Below are 22,371 nucleotides of genomic sequence, written 5' to 3'. Positions count from 1 at the left end.
TGTAAGCTAAGTAATCTTTTAGTGGTTGTGATTACATGCTGAGTTTATTTTGAGCCTTTTTACAGATCGACATCGACATGTTTGTGAATGGTGATGACTGTTTTCTTTCGGCTTCTCCACCCTGGATGCACCCTTATCCTGCAGAGAAATATCTGATGATGTTATTATTCTCCCTGCTCTGGGTCACATTTCATAAAAATCCTTCTGTTGAATATTTCCTCATAATGTGTCACCCCTGTCGGCTTCTGAATGCGTGTAAATGGAACCCCAATAATGAGCGCACTTACAGCAAATGTTAACTACGTTAACTACGTTGCTAACTAACGTTGCAAACTACGCACAGCACGCTGCCTGTGACGTAAGAATGTAGGTGTGTGTCATTGGGGCTTTACGATGCACTCAGCTGCTGAGGCCATGTGGCGTCGCCTGGCTCTCACCCCGGCAGGAGGGGCGGGCGCCGCTGTGACTTGAGGACATGTCATGTCATTGAGGCTTTACGACGCACTCAGCTGCTGGGGCTATATGGCGTCGGCTGCCTCTCACCCTGGCAGGAAGGGCGGACACCGCGGGGAATCGAACCCCGTACCTCTGGTTTCCCAGACGTGCAGTGGCTGTGGCAGGTACCTCTGGTTTCCCAGACGTGCGCCCCCCCACAGCAAACGCGTTAAACACTACACCACCGGCACCCGTGACTTGAATTATCGGCTGTCTATCCATGTTTACAGACCATTGCGCCATGTTCGGCAGCATTATTGTAGTGAAGTCCAAATTTGCAGCGAAATGTAGTGACCATGTTGATAAAGGTACACAGCAAAATTTAAACTAGTTTAGAGTTGTAAGAAAAAGAACAATGTGTGCACATGACCTGTTTTTATTATTTGTGTATTACAATAGAGGAAGCCTTATTTCAAAAGCAAAAGATGTATAACTCCAAATATGCATGGGTATGTCATCACTAGGCACGGGCGCTCTTTCCGTTAGCATCCCCAAGCAGGATTGACGATGGTTTGTACCAACTGGTATTTTGTGGAAATTAATGTGTTCTGGGGGTGAAATTTTTTGCCAGTTGCGTTTTTTTGAAAAGTAAATCATTGTGATGCAACGTGTACTGTGATTGTGTACTGGGGTCTTGTCCCTGGGTTGTATGTTATACACTGGCGACGATTCTGACGCGAGCCACGTTCCAGGCCAAAAGGACCAAGAAGGTCGGAATCACAGGGAAATATGGCACCCGTTATGGTGCCTCCCTGAGGAAAAAGGTCAAGAAGATTGAAATTTCACAGCATGCGAAATACGTGTGCAGCTTCTGCGGCAAGGTATGTGATGTTTGTGTGGTCACCTATTTATTGCAGCAGTGTTGGCCTGATCAGCACAGTGTGTGCTATCCACCGCATTATGCTTTGCCATGTGGCAATTCTGACACATTTGGAGTGTTTTCAGTTATCCATTTTGATTTGTTATAATTTTGGCTGCTCATAATATGTGTGAGTACATGTCAGACCAAAAGTAGATGTGTTATACTGATAATGCCCTGGTTTGTCATCAGTATTGCTGTAACACATTGATGTTATATGCTTTGTGAGTAGCAGTGTTGGAGGTGTGCAGTTGGCTCCTATTTCAGCATGTAGAGAGCAGCTATCCCAAGTGGCTGTGATGTCACAAATGTACCACCTTGTCCAAAATGCTCTATTTCATGTTGAAAAAAAACACTGAAAGTTTTTGGTAAGATGGCCTGGCCTGAGGTTTGGCACACAGGAATTCAGTGATGATTGGTGCTGCCTGAGTCCAATTTGCAGAGGTGTGATGGTCATGACTGAATTAGGAACTTGGCAAAATTTGCAAAGAATAAAATTACTTCATGTTTTGCAGGCTGCATTTAATCCTGTTTGAGTTACCAAACCCTAATTTCTGAAACTGTTGCATGGTATTATTTTTGCAGAATGGTATTAGTAATGCATCATCCATCTACCAAGTGGGTGTGATTGTGGTCACACCATGCTGTGTGCCATGACTGCTAGTTTTCTTGCTGAGCACCTGGATAACAAATGGCACAATTGTCACATAAGGCATATATTTCCCTTGGATTTGACCCAACTTAATTTTTTCTTGTTACTGCAGCAATGGACCTTGCCCATGCCCAGTTAACTGGTCTGTGAAACATTGGTCAGCTTCATATTTTGAAGTATTTTGAGCTTTATGGCTGGTATGATGCTTGTTATGATATGATATGGTATATACATGAGATGACAATTGCTAGTTTGAATTCTGTGGTTTTATGATGCTGGCTGGCATACTGCCTGTACTCAGGGTTGAGTCAAACAGCTTATGTATTTCCATGCAGTGGCACTCAAGGTCTTTGCTAGATTTTGATTTTGATTTTGATTTTGTCCAAAAGGTTGGAGTGTAATAGCTTCCTTCTGACCCCATAATACCTCCCCATACAGTCAGGTTGCGACACCATGTGCTTGTGCGTGACAATTTGAAACTTGTAAGTTTCTAACCACTTCTGTTAGGTGCATCACAAGGGCTGTGATGTTAATGTAGATGGTGTGGACACACACTATCATCTGAAGTAACAGTCACAAAAATGTTTACAGTTTGGAAACTGGCATTAGCCAGGGAGCAAGCATCCACGTGAAGTTGAAATGCTGGTTTCAAATAATGTACATCTGATTAAAGTCTTTGGGGTCAAGTTCTGTTGAAAAGTGGCAATGGGTGTGTCACATTTCTCTGCTTGTGAGCTGCCCGCATTTCTCCTCTCGAGCTGCCCTCAGCAATCTCTCGGATACTGCTCCGCGCCGCGCGGGCCCGCTCACTACAGCCTCTCCCATTGCAGGAGTCGATGAAGCGGACTGTGGTGGGCATCTGGAAGTGCCACGGCTGCCCAGTGGTGTGGGCGGGCGGAGCTTACACGCCGCACACCACGGCCGCCATCACCGTGCGCGCCGCCACCCGCCGCCTCCGCGAGACCAAGGAGCTCTGAACTGACTCTGACCGACCGACCGCGCTCCGGGGATAATTGAATACACTTTCAGTGAACAAGCGCCGCGTTTCAATTGCCTTGAGGTCGGCTGCGTGCCGTCGAGTTGAAATGGCGGAGCTGCTTTGTGACAGGCGGAAAGATTGTTGTTCCCTGTAGACGCTCGTATTGCCAAACTGTTTCGCTTGTGCTATTCGGCAGGCCTTTCGCGATGGACCCAATTTAGCGTCCGAGGCATGCCTCTGGACCGGAAAGTTTCCACCAGTTCGCTGCAAACCGATGACGTGGTGATGGCAAGAGTTCTCAAAATCGCCGGAACTGCGAAGTGGACGGCCGATCCGGCGGCGTCGGTCCGCAATGGGACTGACCGGGAAGCGAACGACCACATTCCACTGGCGGATACGGGCTGAGCAATGGAGGCCGGGTAGGTGGGCAGCGGCCCAGGGGCGGAGTCGGGCTCGCCGAGTATGTGCGGAGGAGTGGGTCGATGGTGCTCATTTGTCGGCGGCCGGTGGGTGCTGGTCTGGCGCGGTCGACGCGGCGGCTCAGCGGCACCAAGTGGTGGCGCCGCACCAGCCCGCGGGACGCGCCGGTCGGGCGGCGGCTCGGCTCCGGCCGTCTGGCGCCGGCCGCTCCTCCCCTTCCGGGGATAGCGATGTGGGATGTGGGTGAAGGGGATGTGTGGAGTGATCAAGGCGCAAAGCAGACTATTTCGTCCAGTTACCTGTCGCAACTCGTGACAGTTGTCTTGGTCCTTGATGGGTGCTCGTTTTGACCAAGACAAACAGCACTGGCATCGTAATAGTGCATGGAGGATGCCTTGTCAATTGGCTTCTATAACCCCAGGAAAGAGCGGACACCACTTATTAAAGGGAGTGTCCCACCACGGGGGAATGCTTCAAAAATTACTACTGAAAACTCGGGTCAGGGCCGTCCAATTAAAGCATTGGGCAGTGCCGCTGCAGTACCGCCGGGACGCACGGATATCAGCTACAACTATTTTCGGGTCCAAGCTACGCTGCCAACGTTTTGTAACAGTCGTACACTTGTCACCTGCAGTCGTGGTCGTGGCAACCGCCGTGGCACCGCTCCTGGTGCGAATAGAGAAACGCCTGCGATTGGTGCCAGCGGGCAACAAGGAAGGCCTGTCCCCGAGAAGCGCATTGGGTGAAGTTTGAGCCAGTACGTCACTATGGGCCATGTGACGCTTCCATTCCCAAAGCCAATATGCGACTCGGGACCAGCCATTGTGGTAAACGCCTCAGGGGAGAAATCAGAGCCATTGTACGACGCTTTATTGGATTCGCGGGAGGATAGCTGCATGCTTGTATATCTGGAGAGTTTCAAGCTTTGACAGCATCTATTTCATAAACATTTCGACGAGTTAGTGTGTTGCAAACATTACAGCACACGCTGGTAAAAGTGAGACAAAGGCATTGCAATGGGCTCCCAGTCCACCAAATTCGTGGTGGTGGGCTGGAAATTCATTCAGAATTCTCCCTCAGGAGCAGTTACTTCAATTCGAAATTCTGAGCTATTTGGAAGGATTCTGAGAAAGCTGGCATTGCTGATCAAGTCGCACGCCTCTGATGTATCGATGAGTGAAAAGTATTAAAAAAGGTTGCACACTCCCCGTAAGTCTTACCATGGTTTCCATTTTGGGATAACAGGTACACGGACACTATACACTATCACAATCACCGCCGAGCAGAAAAGTGGAAGCTCATCCCAGGGTTCGGATGGGGAAGCAAGAGCGCAGTCAGCTCGTTTGGCTGTGTTTTGTTATCATACAGCCCCCTGTGAGTAGTGCTGATTGTTGCGAAGGCGGGTGCGCATCAGCTCCGGTTCCATTGTTCATCGACATCCACTTCCCACTGCTTCCCTTCCTTACAAGGTCGATAAAGTTCCTTCCCACTGCTCGTGCCTGCACTGCTGAGGTCGTGGGTGTCCCAAGCCTAGATGAAAATTGGGACTTCGAGTTACCCGGGCCGGAAATTAGACACGTGAATCTCTTGATCCTCTGACTGACGCCCTGAACTTAAGGCCTGACTCTGGGTGACACTGATCCATTTGATGAATTATTGGGCGGATTTTAAGGTATAAAACTCAGAATCTTGCCGTTTTTCACAGGCGAACTGTGGACATTTTCATCATGGAAATTGCGTACGGTTAGTATTGCGTCAGCACCACTTTTACAAAGAACACAATGGTATGTGATGATACCGCATCTATAGGGCCGTGTATGCAGAGCATACGGTGGTGGGCGAGGCTGCGGTGACAAGTTTCGTTGAGGTTGCCGGGGCTTACCATTCCCCTCGTAGAAAAACCAGGAGAATGAAGATATAGATACGTTAATATTTCGCCAACATGCCTTTATCAAAGCGAATGGCAGAAGTCAATTCCTCCTGGCTTTTCTACGAGGAGTAAGACTTTTACTATTGTGATATTGTGTGCATAATGTTTCCCGCAAATGTACTTAACAACTTATTACTTTCCCATGAAAAGAGGTCGTTCTAGTGGCTCCGTCACACCAGGTTTTCACACCATTCTCCACCCTTGCACTCGACGCGCGTGCCTTCCTTGGTAAACTTTATCGACCTTGTAATCCCCTACACGACGCAGTTTCTACAGGCAAAGCTACGCGACGCTGCTTGGGACAAACAAACTTAACGACAAACACAAAATTTCCACGTAACACTAACGAACCAAACGTCAAGGTTACCACAGTCACACTCGCCCAAAGACTGCATGACGAGGCTGCTATGACAATTTTTGGGCAGCCGGAGGCGCGGGGTTCGATTTCCCGCAGTGTCCGTCCTTCCTGCCAGGGTGAGAGGCTGGCAACGCACATATACTCTCAGCATTTCAGCGCGACGTCAAGCCCCAATTACGACAACGCCATTTTCAGACGGTATTGCGACAAATCAAAACTGCTGATGGTATAACTTTCCGCTATGCCCGTATGTGACAAAACGCTAGTTGTCGGAACTTGAGTGCGACAAAACTCTGGACGAATCGTGCACACGACTCGATATCTATTAACAAAACCCTACGTAGCACCCGCGTTTCGCGTCAAGACTCCTACGGGCAACACTTCAACGCGCCAAAAACCTTCGCTCATGCTGGCGATGTGGAAACGCGTTGAAACCAGAGAAGATATTTGTGTGCTGCTTGCGCGAATTGGTGTCACAGTACGCCGTCTCAGTTAGGCGCCTTGAGTACGCTCACAAACACATGAATATCCTGAGGATGATGTCTCGCATGACGTATGGTGCAGACCACGGCGCCTTGTCAGGGCTGTATAGAAGACGTTTACGCTCCGTGCTGGACTTCGCAAGTCCCATCTACGAAAGTGCCTTGGCGTCATCTACAGAAGCTATTGATAGCGTTCATCCCGCGTGTGGTCGTATGTCACTGGAGCTTTCTGCACAGCGCGCACGAAAAACCTGCTGATAGAAACAAACGAAGCGTCGCTTTATCGTCGCAGAAGAAAGCTTACTCTGAATTGCGCTATCAAGGTATCCTATTTCCTTCACCATTCAACATATTCCCCATTGTTTCGCGCCTGTTTACTCGATTATTCTTGATAGAGCGGTCTACATCGTCTCAGCCCATGTGTTTGCGCTTGCGAGGTTGTCTGAGTGATGCGAGCATCCACCTCGCCGAGATCACCCAACGCATTTTTGATGATCTGGTTCCGTGGTGTCGCACAATCCTGCCTCTTGATTTAGATCTTCTTCAGGCAAAAAAGGTAGCATACCCGTACAGGAGTTTGCCAGCATGGCGGCGGAGCAAGTCGCGCTTTACCACAGCTCAGTGAAGATATTTACTGACGGCTCGAAGGGTCCCGCTGGCACTGGCTGCGCCTTCGTTTGCGGAGATGTGGAGCAAGGCTTCCGTCTACAACGGCACCAATCAGTGATCTCCACTGAGGTTTTCGCCATGCTAACGGAGTTCCAATATAGCCAGTGTTGTACGGAGCGTGACTTTCTGATTTTAACTGACTCGCTCAGCACCCTTTTATCATTTGACTCAACCTCAGTATCTGTTGGGTAGATCTGCTTGGGACGACCTTAACAATTACACAATCAAAACGTTAAAGTCAGTCTTCGTATGGATTCCGAGCCACGTCGGAACTGTAGGCAACGAAGGAGCAGTCACCGTAGCGAGAGCAGCGCATGTCAAGATCACCCCCTTCCCCATCAACCTGTCGTCGGGCGGCCTGAAGTCGTTAGCTACCAGGCATGTTCATGACAGGTAGCAACATGATTAGCAGATTAACTCACACGTTCAGGCTCATTAAACCACGGATTAGGGAGTCGGAATCGTCTTATCGAAATAAAAGATTTGAGATGGTTGCTCTTTGTCGGCTCTGGTTCTGGCACACCTTCGCTACGCACTCGTTTCACCTATCGGGCCAGGACATGCCACGGTGCGAGGGACGTGGCTAGCATCTCATGGTTGAACATGTTCTGACCTCGCGTGGTCGCTATGCCAGAGATCGTCTGCGTTACTTTGTTCCAGCGTCCCTTTCCCGGCTCCTGGGTCGGGAGTGGGACCCATGCTGTGATGTCGTCGGCATACTCACTTTCTTAGCCCATATTGACTTGGTAATTATTCGTAGCCGTCCAATCAGATGCAGATGCATATGTAAAGATGAAGTGCGTAGTGACAAAAAAGACAGTTCTGACCGAGTGACATGCAGCAGACAGTTTTCGAGAGGACGCGAAATGGCTACGTGGTCGACGCGCCCATAAACCCCTAAATGGCATCATCCTAGAGCACACTACGTTTCCTTCAAAGGAAATGTTTCACACTTGAATATACTAATGTAAGTATCAAATATGATGGAAAAAGTTCATTTGTAACCATTGGTATGACTAAGTTAAAAATACTTTTTTTAATAAACATGCTCTTTAACACGTCATCGTTTGATTGCGTCATGGAACGTGCCAGCGACTCCAGAGTCACTGTCAGTGTGGTCGTGTCAGAACTGCCACAGCAGCGGACGGGTTGGTTTACTTTTAGTCTTGACTTGACGTTAGATGGCCTCGACTTTTAATACTTAAGCTCGCCGCAATGTTGCTTGTCAATTTATGCGCCTAAAAAATGACGGTTGTTTTGTGCGCACGTTCTGGCCACTTCTGATGGTGTTTTTACACATTTGTTCCGTATTGACATGTTTGTGGGTGCATTGCACTCCCGGTTGCTGCGCTTTTTTACTTGTTTGATTCGCAGCCCCATGCTCGTTAAAAACCATGGTGGAACTGTCCAGAACCCTGCGTTATGCATCACAAGAGGCTGTTTGTGATCGAGCCTTGCATTTACAGGAAGTGTCCCACCTTTGGGGACATTTCAAAAACATACCCTGGTGAGACCTCAGGACTAGTTACGTGTAATAATAACAGCGGGTAGTGCCACTGCAGCACCGTCAAGACATGAGAAGAATATCAGTTGTATTAATTCCAAGTCCAAAGAACGCCGTCAGCGTTTTGTAACAGTATTATGCTTCTTCACCGCAGTCGCGAACACCACCGTCATGACAACCGCCGTGCGCACCTCCACTGGTGTGAATAAAAAACGTTTTCGATTGGCCCAGTGGGCAAGTGCCTGCTACCGAGAAGCTGATTGGTTGAAGCTTGAGCCAGTTTGTCACAAAAACCTTGTGATGCTCCCTTTCCCGAGGCCAAAGTGCATCTCGAAAAGAGCCACTGTCGTTAATACCACCGTGGTGAACGCCAGGGGAGAAATCGAAGCCATAGTATAACTTTTCTTTGAATTTGCGGAATGATAACTTCATGTTCGCATATACTTTTGTCTGAACAGAATGTTTCAAGCGTTCGTAGCATTTATTGCACAAGCATTGTGACACAGTGTGTTGCAAGCATTACAGAACACACGAGTTGGAAAACGCAAGGCAGTTGAATGTGTCACTTTCTTAATAGTGAACAGGGTGTCATATCAGCTTTTTCTCACAGGGTCGGAGGCTTTAAATTGAGATTCTGACCTTTTCAGGGGAATTTCGAGAAAATTGGCATGACTGATCAAATCGTCCGCGTCTGATTAACAATACGTGAGAAGCACAAAAAGGTGGGATACTCCCCTTAAAGGGAGTGTTCCACATTGTATGGGGTTTTGAACTGAAATGGTCATCTTGAAGATCATTCTGTGCAGATCAGGATGTCCGTTAAGACCTAAACATTTCTTGTTTCTGAGAAACGCACCCGCGAAGATGAGCATATTATTTCGGATAGGTTATTTCTAGATGGCCCAGGCATCCATGACGTCATAATTCAAATCCTGCCAGTCCACTGGTCATGCGGCGATCAAGGCCCAGAAAGGTATTATTTGTCGAGTCGTTCATAGCTGGCATTCGATTACGATTTCAAAATATAACGGCCGTCAGTTGGCTCTCAGTCTACGTTGTGCATGGTACGTACATATGATATGACATGGTACATATGACATAGTGAATCAAGGAAGTATTAAAGAGCATATTAACTAGGCAGAGAAATTGTTGCCTAGAGCAGCCCTTTCCCCTTTGATGCATATCACTAGTTATAAGTGAGCCTATTTCATCATATGTGATGCATACTGAAATATTTTCAAACGCTCCACATTTCCTTAAACGCTTTAAGTTGTTGTCCGTTGATGCGACAGTTCGTGCAGACGTCCTTCAGTCACGAGTAGGTTAGTGGTCATTCTGTTCTCACCTTGAACACAAGGTCGTCCTTGAAGAGGCGGGATTTTTGTGACGTTTTTGTGATGTCACCCTTCTGTAGGGGAGTTTAAATAAGACGGCGCGACACAGTCTGGTGCGTAGCTCAGAAACCAGAGGATTTCAAATCTTACAGAGGGCTGTTCACAAACTCTTAATTGCAGAGCATGATCTTCACATAATCGATTGCGTATGAACTGGCAGCCGACGTTGGGCACTGCGTCAGCCAATTGAAGACGACCAATATGTAACGCAGTGTTGGTAAGCATTTGGCCAGTGTCAACACAAATCAGCGCATAAAACAAACAAGAACGCGTGAGATATTTTTCACTGTTGGAAACTGACATCAGAGCCATTGAAGTAGGCATCAAACATGTTTAAAATATACGTTATGCATACGATTGTTGAAATGAGCTCACCTTTAACTAGCGGTATCCTTTTAAGTGGAAAAGGCTGCTCTAGACAAGAACATTTCTGTATCTAGTAAATAGATTGCTCAATGCGTCATTGTTTAATTGCATCATGGAACATTTGTATGACGTTGATGTGCTGCCAAATTAACCGTGCCAAATTGTCACTCTAGTGCTGTCACTGTCACTCATTTGCAATGCTTCAAACTAGCCGAGAGATGGCGGTGGTGGTGCCGGAAATGTTTGGTGAGCCGAGCGTTGCTATCTGCTCGTGTTTTGGCCCTTCCTCGTTTTGTTATTTCATATTGATCCGTAAATTTAAGACGTTTACTTGTAATGACATACTCTGCTATGGCGCTGTCCGTAAGTTATTCGACTGCAAGTCATATTTCCCGAGAAGTGGCAGTAATGTCCAACATTTTATGTTATGTAGCGCAAGGCGTGAGTCGTGATTGGAGCTTGCACAGCTGCTCAATATTGATTGAGAACCAGTTGACTTCCAGTCTATTTGAAAATTGCGTTAACGGACGCCAAATCTCACGGCTCGACTGTAATATGCTTCTTGGCTTTGAGCGCCGCATTTGTGCGCCAGGCTCAATTGACACCGGTCAGGTCAGCGGCGGTAGCCAACCTAGTCTTTCTCGCCGTTCAGGGACATGATTACAGGTACGCCATCCGAATATACTGTTGCTTTTTACGTCATTTTTCAATCTATTTCATATTCTGATAAGCAATATCTGTTCTGTGCAACACAAGAATGGTGATAAGAATAGAGAGGTCACCTTCTGTAGTGTTTTTGCACATGCGACAGACCGACGAACTGTGTGTTTTTGCAATTACGACTCACAGGGACGCCTGGGAACCTTACGGCAATATTGGTCAAAGATAAGGCCTAAAAGGCCCACCTCGTTGCTAGGCTCTCGGAGAGTGTCATGGAACATGAATTCTATTTTTATAAGTTGGACCAAATTTTTGTGACTCCAAAGATGGTTAGCTGCGCTCTTTTTGTGGCATCGTGGTCGGGGAGGCTCATGCAAACCAAAGTGTACAACAAAGATAAAACAAAAAACAACAAAAAACAAAACAAAACCCTGGCCACTTCCGTGCGGGTGACAAGCGGTGGAAGCCAACTATTCTTGCCAGAGACTGCCAGCCGAGAGTCGCCTGCACACTGCATGACGTCGGCATTCATAGAAATGTGAACACGACATGACGCTGGAGAGGAGGCGGCCCCAGTGGCAAGCTCCGACAGCCGTCCCTAGCGCCTTCACCTGTTGTGGCCGAGGCGTTTGGGTCCGTTCCGAACGGTCCTTAACACCTGCATTCTGCGGGTGACAGTTTATCTACGTGCTGAACCATTTGGTGTCAATATCGTAAGGGCGTATTTCGCTTAGCAGCTGGCAGGGCGTCATGGTCGATCACATCAAAGCCGGCACACAGGTCGATCAAACGCTAACGAGATTCCCGATAAAGTAGCCGTTAAAGTGCTGTCGGTGACGGTCGCCCGCTTGGTTTTCATCGGGGAACGTGGACGGAAGCCGCGCGGAGACAGAGAGAGGCAGACGGTCAAAGTGCTGTCGATGACGGTTGCCCGCTTAGTTTTCGTCGGGGAGCGTGGACGGAAGCCACGCGGAGACAGGGAGAGAGGCAGACCTTAAAGTGCTGTCGGTGACGGTCGCCCGCTTAGTTTTTGTCGGGGAGCGTGGACGGAAGCCACGCGGAGACAGAGAGAGAGGCAGACCTTAAAGTGCTGCCGGTGACGGTCGCCTGCTTAGTTTTCGTCGGGGAGCGTGGACGGAAGCCGCGCGGAGACAGGGAGAGGGAGAGAAGATGTAGGGAGGGTAATGATGGAGCTATCGCTGTATGGCCCGCACCGCCAGTGTGGCGATGAGTGGCGCCGTTGAGATAGGACGGTAGTCAGGTGGCACGGACTGTCGCTGGTATTGAACATAGGATGGATGGGGAGGGTTTTCATTGATCAGGAAACTTGGGCTGCGTCATGCGAGAGTTGATGGCGCGGAGGCCACGTCAGCGATAACAGGGAACCAGGCCTTCATCACACGAAGGCCGTGAGCGACAGAGTATGCAATCCGGGATGTGTGCGCCATAGTGGCATAGGTCAATGGGCCAGTCTTCGAAGGTATAGACTCTCGCTCGGGAAATGCGGCCGCTGATGTCGGTTACCGGCCCCTATGGGGTAATTCTGAGTGAGCGTTTCCGTGCGCCACCCTGGCACCCACGGGAAGAGGACTCTTCCACGTAGATCCTGGGTACCACTTTGCAACCTGCCTTCTCACTACCGTCTGGTGTTAGAACCTTACGCCAGCGCGTGCCTCGTCCCTGCTCGGTGATTCAGCTTGGCGTGTCGTGAGGTGTCCCGTGGTGGGCGCCAAGAGGGCGGCGATATGTCACGCGCTTCACGGCTACAAACCACCACTCCGTGACGAGCACCGAGAGGGCACCGGAATGTCACACGCTTCGCGGCGATGAGTCATCATCTATCGCGTGGCGGGCGCTGAAAGGGCGGCAACATATCACGCGCTTCACAGCGACGAGCCATCAGCCCGTGACGGGCGTCGGGAGGGCGGCAACGTGCCACGCGCTTCACGGCGACGAGCCATCAGCCCGTGACGGGCGCCGGGAGGGCGGCAACGTGCCACGCGCTTCACGGCGACGAGCCATCAGCTACCGCGTGGCGGCAACGGCAGGAGAGCTGTCAGATTACGGATGGTTGTTCTCGAGTGTGTTGGTCAAGTGCACGCAAAATATGTGCCAAAAATCCATTTGTTTGCTTGCGACGGTTATCACGTTAAAAAGCGCGATCAGCATAACGCAGGTTCATCAAGAAACGTTCAGGGCTCGGTCCGTTTGAGGTAGTGTGAATGAAAGATTGGTTTGCAAGCATTTATAGAGGCATTGATGCGCACACAAATCAAATTGATCAAATGAAGGCCATCATAAGGGCTCAAATGACCAAAAACGTAAGTTTGAATGGAAGAAAATGAAATGTTATCACACTTACCAATTACACAGACCTCAAGCACAATCCGACAAGCTTCAGTCCGGTAGCAGCAATCATGCGGGTTTCAGTCAGCTCCAGCACCGGCAAGTACAGGCTTCTCGTGTTCAGCTCCAGCACCGGCCGGTACAGGCACCCAGTGGTCAGCTGGCGCCTGCGATCCAGCTCCAAAACCGGCCGGCACAGGCTCCCGGCGTTCAGTTCCAGCAACGGCCAGTACAGGCACCCGGTGGTCAGTTCCAGCACCGGTCGGTACAGGCTCCCAGTGTTCAGCTGGTGTCCACAGCCCAGCTCCAGCACCGGTCGGTACAGGCTCCCAGTGGACAGCTGGACACGCAGTCCAGCTCCAGCACCGGGCAGATCGCTTACAGCTTGCTGTTGAGATCGCGCGTAAAGTTGTTGGGACAGTGACGATAGTATCATCATTCCGGCTGCAACGAATTGTATTCAGGAAAGGATGTGAAAATGAAAACATTGCTTGCATCGCTGCCGGCTAAAATGAGCTCCAGTTCCCGACATATTATCAAAAATCTGAAGTGCCAAAGCGGCCAGATTAAACAGCAGTGCATATATGGAAACCATCGGGGTGGTAAAGACAGCAAACAAATTACAAGGGCCGCTGCACCCCCGACGCCATGTCATGCTGACAATCCTGATCCTGAGCCCCAACAGTCACATAAGCTCTCCGCGTAGCCGAAGAAACCGGTGAATCGCCATGTCGCAGAGTCCATAGTAATGTACCCAATATTGCAAAGGATGAACAGAAGCCCGACTGAATATGATGGAGCAGTGTTTTGAATATATATTAGTTTGTATATATATATATATATATATATATAACTTAATATAATAATAACGTCGCTAAATAAACTATGCAACATGTACGGTACTTGCCAGGACATCGATGATTTGGTGCATCCAGCACAAAAGCGCTCAAGTCATTGAGTTACGGACGCAGCTGTTACCGGCGAACTTTGCTGCCTGGCTTGGCATCAAAATACTTCAGGACTTGGTATGCCCCGGTCTGCATCAACGAAATTTTGGTACTGGTCACGTTCGAATTTTGGTAGACTGCCACGTGAGAGGGAATGTACCACATTTGAAGATCTTGAAGGGAAGCATAAGATGTGACGAAATAAGCCCACTTATTTTATAAATATTGGTATGCTTATAAGCTGGAGGACTACTCTAAACAACACAATTTTATGTTAAGTGAATGTGCTCTTCCATCGTCATCATCTTATCACGTCATTATACCTTGCATGACATTGTTTGAGAGCCGTTGGACGGCCTCTACATCCGGAAATCTTACGAACGCCAGAAATGGACGATTCGACACTTGTATTTTTTGGCGTTGATCGCCGCACGACTAATGGAATGACAAGTTTGAGGGCGTTATTATGGCGCCATGGGGGTCCGGGTGATTTTGAAATAATCTCCCGAAACAGCCTGCATATCTTCGCAGAACATCTTCGCGAACGTGTAGCTCATAAGCTTTAGACGTTTAGGTCTCAAGAAGGGCAGGGCTGTGCACTGCACCGAATGATCGTCAAGATGACTGTTTCAGTGCAAAACCCCGACACAAATCTGAAACGCTTTCTTTAGGCTTAAGCAATAAAAGTCCTTGAAGACACAGAGGGCATACAAAATATTAATGGCACGCATGTGGGTGCCACAGCAGTGCGAAAACACCGCGCGGTGCAGCCACACATTCCATGGCCTCTAAGTAAAGACCTGCAATGCCTTTGATTAACTTAAACTTAAATCAAGGTCTCAAGACATCCAGGCTTACCCAGGCTGGCTGCACCAGCATCTAGCTTATTTGTAGGTGTAGGCCACTGTAAAGTTACTACATTGGATCAAAATGGTGCACGTAGGAGCCGAATCCAAGCGAATACAATGAAACGTCACTGGAATTGCCAAAATTTAGCGCACAATAATCCATTTAAATTTGGATGAGTCGCGCCAATTGACGTCTTTCGGTTCATGGGCAACTTAAGCAAAGTTTAGGAGGTCTGTTAATAAATCGTGTAGTCGTATGGGATGGACACTCTACAGGCAGGGGATTCACTTTTTCAAATCGTTGGCGGGGAGGGGGCAAGTTCAACCGATAACGTTCAGCCGAAAGTTCAGCGTTGGGTCGAGCCGTGCTCAACCAGTAACCGAGCCGGAAAACCTGATTAGTCCCCGAACTTCGGATGTCCGTGAAGTTGGCGATTTATTCAGCCACGAGTTTTGATTTCTCTGAAAACTTCTCATAGTAAGTTATGACACGAGAAGATCGAACATGGCCTTTATTTTGCGGCATCATGTGACCTTAGAGGTCAAAAGCTAGGTCAAAGGACAGGGAAAACACTATCATCAAAAAATTATCTGCCGATTTGTAAACTGCAAGCACCAAAACATTCGCAAGCAAAAGCTAGCGTCCGTCAAAACGTCCTGACCTCTCAAGGTCACCCTTCAAGGTCAAACGCGGGCTCGAAGGACGGGGAACTTAATATCACCCAAAAGTTACCGGTCGATTTTAAGCTTGCAGACATAATATTCCCATAAATAGAACTGGCGTCCGTCAAAAAGTATTGACCACTCAAAGTCACTCTTCAAGGTCAAACATGGGCTCAAACGACGGGGAACTCAATATTATGCAAAAATTACCGGTCGATTTTAAACTTGCAAACATCAGAATATTGACCATAGGAAGAACTGGTATCCGTCAAAAAATCCTGACTTTTTAAGTGACCGTTCAATGTCAAACGTGGGTCCACGGGACGGGGAACTCAATACCACCCAAAACTCACCGGCCGGTTTTAAACTTGCAAGCGTCAGAACATTCAACACAAAAAGAACTAGCGTCCGTCACAAAATTTGCAGTTCTCAGTGTCACTCTTCAAGGTCAGACACGGACTTAAAAGCCGGGGAACTCAATATCACCCGAAGCTACCGGTCCATTTTAAATTTGCGAACATCAGAATGCGTACGTGAAAAAGTTCTGACCTCTCAAGGTCATCATTCAAGGTCAAGTCCAGGCTCAAAGGATGGGAAACTCCATATCACCCAAACATTACAGGCCGATTAAAAATTTCCAAATAGCGGAACATCCAACGCAGAAAAGACTAGCGTCTGTAAATAATTACCTCTCAAGGTCATCCTTCAAGGTCAAACGCGGGCTCAACAAACGGAACTAGTTTGACGGACGCTAGATTTTTCTGTGGCGTATATTCTGATGTTTGCAAGGTTAAGATCAGCCGGTAAGTTTTGAGTGATATCGAGTTCCCCGTGGTTTGAGCCCGCGTTTGACCTTGAAGGATGGCCATGAGAGGTCAAGACTTTTTGACGGACGCTAGTTAGCCCGCGTTTGACCTTGAAGGGTGGCCTTGAGAGGTCAGGATTTTTTATATACGCTAGCTCTTGCACTTGTCAATATTTTGATGCCTGCAACTTGTAAATCGGCCGGTAATTTTTGGGTGATATCGGGTTTCCCGTCCTTTGGGCCTGCTTTTTACCTCAAAGGTCACGTGATATTGCATAATGAAGGTCATTTTCAATGTTCTCGTACCATAATTCACCTTAAGCTCTCTTTCAGAGAAATCGGAGCTCGTCGCTGAATAAACCGCTGAATAAATCGCTAACTTCACGGACATGGATTTTGGCGGCCACTTAAGCTTGCGTTCCCAATGTCGAGGATTAAAAGCATGCAATTAGAAAATCGACCGATAAGAGATTGCTTTACAGAAGAATGAAGTCTAATTTGAGGTCCATGTGAGTCTGCAGTTTTGGGAATAGCTTACAACTGGGTGTAATACGCATAAAACGTCTTAATACGACGGTACGATAAGATCGCCGGAAATAGGTATCGTTTGTCGTTCAGGTGGTTCCAGACGCAAAAAGACAGTTTTGTGCACAACGACGTGGTCTGAGATGAGCAGACTAGACAGGATTGCACATGGCACATTTTCCGTGGAAAGGTTAGGGGAAATGTATCACGTGCACTGCCAGGGATTGCCTGCACCTAAGAGTGAAACTGAACGCGCACGAGCTTAATAAACGCGTCGATGCCTAGGACAGAGAAGGCAAGGGCTGGTGAACGGACGGATTGCCAGAATGCTCGTCTTAGTAATCAATGTTACCAGCGCTTTGGCACGAGTATGAGGTTTATGTAAGAAAGAAAGACTTTGAGCTTATGATGGTTTGATGTTACGAGTTGGAAGCTTGCGGAAAATAATCGACCCTCAATTTGTGAGGAGATACTGGTTAAAGGAAATGTTTCATATTTGCAGATGTGGCAGCAAGCATCAGATGTGATGAAGCATCCTTACTCGAAACTATTGGCACACTTCTAAGCGGAATAGACTTTTCTAGACGACACAGTTTTTCTGTTTAGCAAGTATGCTGCTCGATATGTCATCGTTTGATTACGTCTTCGTACATAGCACACTATTGATTGAGGGCCAACTGACGGCCGTTATATCTCGAAATCGTGCTTATGAATGCCAGACATGAACAACTCGACCCTTATACCTTTTTCACCTTGATTGCCGCATGGTTTACTGGGTGGCAGGATTTAAATGACATTATTATAACGTCATTGATGCCAAGGTGACCTTGAAATACTCTCCCCATAGGTCTCGCCATCTTCGCAAGAGTGTAGCTCAGAAGCTAGAGGGGTTTGGGTCTCAAGAAGGACAGGGCTATGAACTGCACCGAGTGATCTTCAAGACTTCATTTCGGATCTTCATTTCAAGATCTTCATTTCGGTTCAAAACCTTACATAAATGTAGAAAATTCCCCTTAAACGGCGATATCAAGCAAGCAATGGTGGTTTTGAGAAAAGCCAACGTTTTGAAGCTGTATACATGGTCAGCTTCCATCATAGAAATCATTTAAAACCACGCCAATATTCATTTCACTCTGGAACACACCCCGCAAAATGCGCCAGTCCTATTTCTCGACATTTTTTGTGTTGCCATCAGATGGAAGATATGTCACACAACTGCACCTTAAGCCAGGCCGTCGTCGGACAGTATCATCATTTGGCACGCGTCCATACCAACTAAGAGAGCAGCTTTGTACCATGAATGCGGAAGACAGTGGGCGCGTTTTCTGCTCCCCATTCGTGTGAGCGTAGTCGTACTAAGATGTTTCACCTTTTCCGTGAGAGTGGATACCACCGAGTGAAGTCAGCCGCTTGTGCGGTATGGCCTCATTTTAAAAACAGGAGGTACTTTTGACAGCTGAAAATTTCGTTCACATAGGGAAAAACAAAAAAAGATCGAAAACATGCGATAATTTCTTATGCCACACAAGAACCTGCGCGCACCAGCGGCGCACTTAATATGGTTTTCAGTTTGGAATGACGCTCCCTTATTGTAAAATAATGACCACGCCCCTATTAAACAATGCCTTAGGCTCACTTCAACTTTATGGACAGATAAAATAAACAAATAGTCTAGTTATGAAGCCCCAGTTTATAGATCGCAAGCTATGCAAACTGGCGAATACCAGCGAATACCAAAAATACCATAATCAAAATATTTATATATGCACGCCCTTAGGGTAGCATGGGCTAGCGGTGCGAGCGTTAAGTTCATAGCAGCTCTCTCAGCCCTGGGTGTTGCAACGTGTCTAGCTGAGAGAAGAGTTTGCCAGACACCTGTCAATCGGCTGAAAAAGTGAACACGAAAGAGCGATAAATGAGACATCTTGTAACTTATGCCCATGACCATTGTGTGGAGGTAAAACAAAATGCAGTGCTCGTGACCAGTTTTACGTACATTTTGTAAAGGCACGTTCACGGGAAGCGTACACACCACTATGGAGACACAAGTTGATCTGAAACGCGGCAATGAAGCACGACGCAACAAATAACAAGAATAACAAGAAAAATCTTAGGAAAAGCAAAAGGCTGTTGCACAGCTGTAGTGTTCCACCGAGGCTGAACATTCAAACGACACCTTGAGACTTTGGCGCTTTGACGCTTAGCTTTTGAGGAGCTTGACATGCTTTTTGTGTTATTCAAGTTTAATTAGACTTCTCTAGCCGCTGTGATGAACGCTGGCGCCCGACGGCAAGTTTTTTCTATGCCTTTCCTCGGCGCGCGTCATGGAAACCTTCGGGTTTATCCGTCTGTGTTTCGGGCAGCCCATATCACGGTACCACGTATTCGGCAACGGGACGTGAGACACATTTTGACTGGAATGTTCGTGACGTTCGAAAGTGACGCCCCTGTGTATGGGCATGGTGTCTTGTCCAGTGTTCCCGTGCATGGGCATAGTGTTCAGTTCAGTGCTCCTGTATAATGGCGTGGTGTCCATTCCAAGCATACAAGGCGTCGAGGACATCTCAACATCGAAACTGGCGCGGCGCGTCCAATCAGCCTTTTAGAAATGGAACTTGACCCCGGGCGTTCCGCCCAAAGGTCCCTTCGGGTGCGGAATTCCGGAGATCGCACCAACAATTTCAAAGACCCTGTTGGTGGTCCCAAAGGCTGCAACGCCGGTCACTTCAGAGGCCGCGGCGCCGGATGTTCCAGAGCACCAGCCGGCCGCTCCACTGGCCATTCAGCGCCGTCTGATCCGGGGACCTTGGCACCGGTCGTTCCAGATGGCATGCGGTTCCGGCCGTTCCAGAGGCCGCGGCGCCGGCCGTTTTAGAGGCCTTCTCTGTCGTTATCAAAGGTATACAGTGCCTGCCGTTCCAGAAGTCGCGGCGCCTGCCGTTCCAGAGGCCGCGGCGCCTGCCGTTCCAGGCACGCCGTGTGCAACAAGTCGTCGAATCGATGCGCCTCCAATTGATCCCGTGACGTCATCATCCGGGCCAGCAGGTGGCGGGGCGGCGCGCGGCGCGGCCGCGCCGGCGCCACTCGACGCCGGCTAGGTGACATGTCCTGACGACCATGCCCGCGCGGTCCGGCCATGAGGCGCGGCGCGACATGGCTCTGCGCTCTGGTCGTGCTGCTCCTGGCACCCGCACCCGCCCTCCCGCTGGACTTCATCGGTGAGAGCGCCGCCCTCGGGCGGAGCGGGGCACCGGCCGGTGGCCCGGGACGAGGCGCTGGGGGCTGGACGCGGTCGGGCGGCGCGGCCTGTCTTTGGAGGGCACTGCTGTGCTTTGGCCGAGGAGGCCTGGGCGGGGTCCGGTGTGTGGTGTGGAGCGCATGGCACGGGTGTCTTTATGTTCAAGTCTCTCGCGGCTGCTTCAGTCGGGCTTGAACTTCAAGTCGCTCCATATGGTTCCATTTTGATGTCGATCCAGTTTTTCTGTCGTTGTCAACCATTGGAAGAGAGGCGAGGCCTAAGCCAAAGCCTCTTGCAGCTTTGTTGCTACACGTTTTTTTCTCAAAATCGAGAAGGCCGGACTGTTCAAACACTTTTTTGTGCATGAGTAATTTGGTTTCCTCACCGATTGCAATCTAGTCCGTGACCAGACGGCCTGCCAGTGAAAAGCCCAGGCACTTAGGGTCGGTTGATATTAGTTTGTGTCACAATAAATAAAAAGTTTGCACCATTCTTGGCCAATTGTGTCAAAGCTATGGACATATGGTGGGCTCCAGTCATCAAAGGACGCACCTACCCATGTGCCAGCATGGCCGAGCCGTCATGCAGGAACGATGTGAACTGACAACTTGTCTCATGCTCTGAGAAGATGCTGGCACTGACGTGTCCACTGTGAGCACCGCACCCTTTGGAGACTTCAGGGGCACCCTATCACGCGGACCCGCCTTCCGTTAGACGCAGTCTCCAGCGGTGGCCCTGTATTGACCTTGACCGGCAGGGCACGGCCATTCAGCGGACCGCACTGGAACTCTCAAATGCTGCAGCACTGTTAAATATGGCTCCTCATGAGCTCTGGCCCACCGGGACATATGCTGCCTATAGTATGTTGAAATATAAGCGTTCTGTTAATAGGGGGACTAATTTAAAGGGCGTCTTCAGCCAAACATCTGCTTCAGAAAATGGATGTGTAAAAATTCATGTCGTCAGCATATCTGAAAAACGAGCTCTTTTTAAGATACTGTATCCACAACACTTAAGATGCCCGTTAAAGCTTTTCCACCATAGCATATGCTGTCGCATGTAAGGTGCATTTAGTGGTCCTTTCCCGCCACAGACATCCTCTTTGTGTTTGAGAAGCTTTGTGATGTTTGGGAAGCTTTTGTGAAGAAGATTTGTGGATGACATTAGTGGAGTAAAAAGGATGAGAGCCGCGTGTATTCTTGTAAGATCTTTTAGGCGTTTCTTGGATGTTGACACTCAATATCCATCTAAAGGGCCCAATTTGTTGTTAGTTGGCCCGTTACATAGCCCCATGCTCCCATTGCCCTGTAACTCGTGATGCTGCAATTAGTTCTTACTCCCAGATAACCCACAAGACCTTCACAAACGGTCGAACAGCGTTTTGCATTTTGACGTCACATTTTTAGATATGCTACCTTCTAAACAAGGCTGAAAAAACATATTGCACGAATATTTTCCAGCAGCACGCACTCTGCCGAAATAACCCCGGCAAAGGCTGGAAATGCGGCCACGGCCGTTCAGGTCGACCGGGGCTCCCCATACGGGCGTTCCTGATCACTGTTTGGCCCGAAGACAACGCCTCGGTCCCGGAGGGCGCCAAGGGCAATTACGCGACATGTATCAGCACGTATCTGTTTGGCCAGTGCGTCGCCCGCTATCGGCCGGGCCCGGCGCATATTTGCCGTATGATCTGGTATGCCGTATGCCATATGGTGTGGCATACCATATGCCGTATGGTGTGCCGAACTCGGCGCAGGACAGCTGACGTTTTCCGTTTGCCGCTGGGTATGTGTCATAGCCAACGGCAAAATATGGACATTGATCGGAGTGTAATGGTGCTGACGTCGACACCTTTTGCATTATGTTTTTTCCTGTTCTTTATTGTCTGTTAATTCACCTTTCACGCACCAATAGGTAACAATAAATGGCTAGCGGGCTAATATGCATGTGAGGCCATGCCGTTACCTGTGTGTAGAGGTATGATACAACGGCAGGGCACGTAGCGGAATATGCAATGACATACGTATTCAGCATGATGATAGCATTTTTTACTTTAGGATTATTAGACAGCGACTTACTGTGGTACCAGATTCAAAATAAACAAAAATGAGGTAAACATGAGTAAAACGCATCGAATGCCATAAAATCTGTCAAAATATCCAGTAACTTCTGCTCAGGAGGCGTTTTTGTGTCGTCATCATGTACATACTGGTCACTATACATTCGCGGTG

At 48.6% G+C, this 22,371-nt stretch overlaps 2 protein-coding genes across 2 annotated transcripts in view; both read left to right on the top strand.

The window, feature by feature from the left end:
• The first annotated feature begins 952 nt into the window (after positions 1 to 952).
• On the top strand, positions 953 to 3,043 carry RpL37A (ribosomal protein L37A). The gene is made up of 3 exons (XM_037213255.1): positions 953 to 1,005; positions 1,188 to 1,316; positions 2,837 to 3,043. Exons 1-3 carry the CDS (start codon positions 1,003 to 1,005, stop codon positions 2,981 to 2,983), a joined length of 279 nt encoding a protein of 92 aa, XP_037069150.1. The 5' UTR covers positions 953 to 1,002; the 3' UTR covers positions 2,984 to 3,043.
• Positions 3,044 to 19,996: 16,953 nt separating this feature from the next.
• IA-2 (tyrosine phosphatase IA-2) overlaps positions 19,997 to 22,371 on the top strand; it is a gene marked incomplete in the record, with an annotated part of 128,911 nt that continues 126,536 nt past the window's right edge. Inside the window, 1 exon segment of the mRNA XM_037212632.1 lies at positions 19,997 to 20,120. Coding sequence (XP_037068527.1) covers positions 20,039 to 20,120 — 82 coding nt within the window.

Source organism: Pollicipes pollicipes, unplaced genomic scaffold, assembly GCF_011947565.3.
Source record: "Pollicipes pollicipes isolate AB1234 unplaced genomic scaffold, Ppol_2.1 Scaffold_3087;HRSCAF=3621_pilon_pilon_pilon, whole genome shotgun sequence".
NCBI classification, from domain to species: Eukaryota; Metazoa; Arthropoda; class Thecostraca; order Pollicipedomorpha; family Pollicipedidae; genus Pollicipes; species Pollicipes pollicipes.
This window is presented reverse-complemented; position numbering and strand designations above follow the sequence as displayed.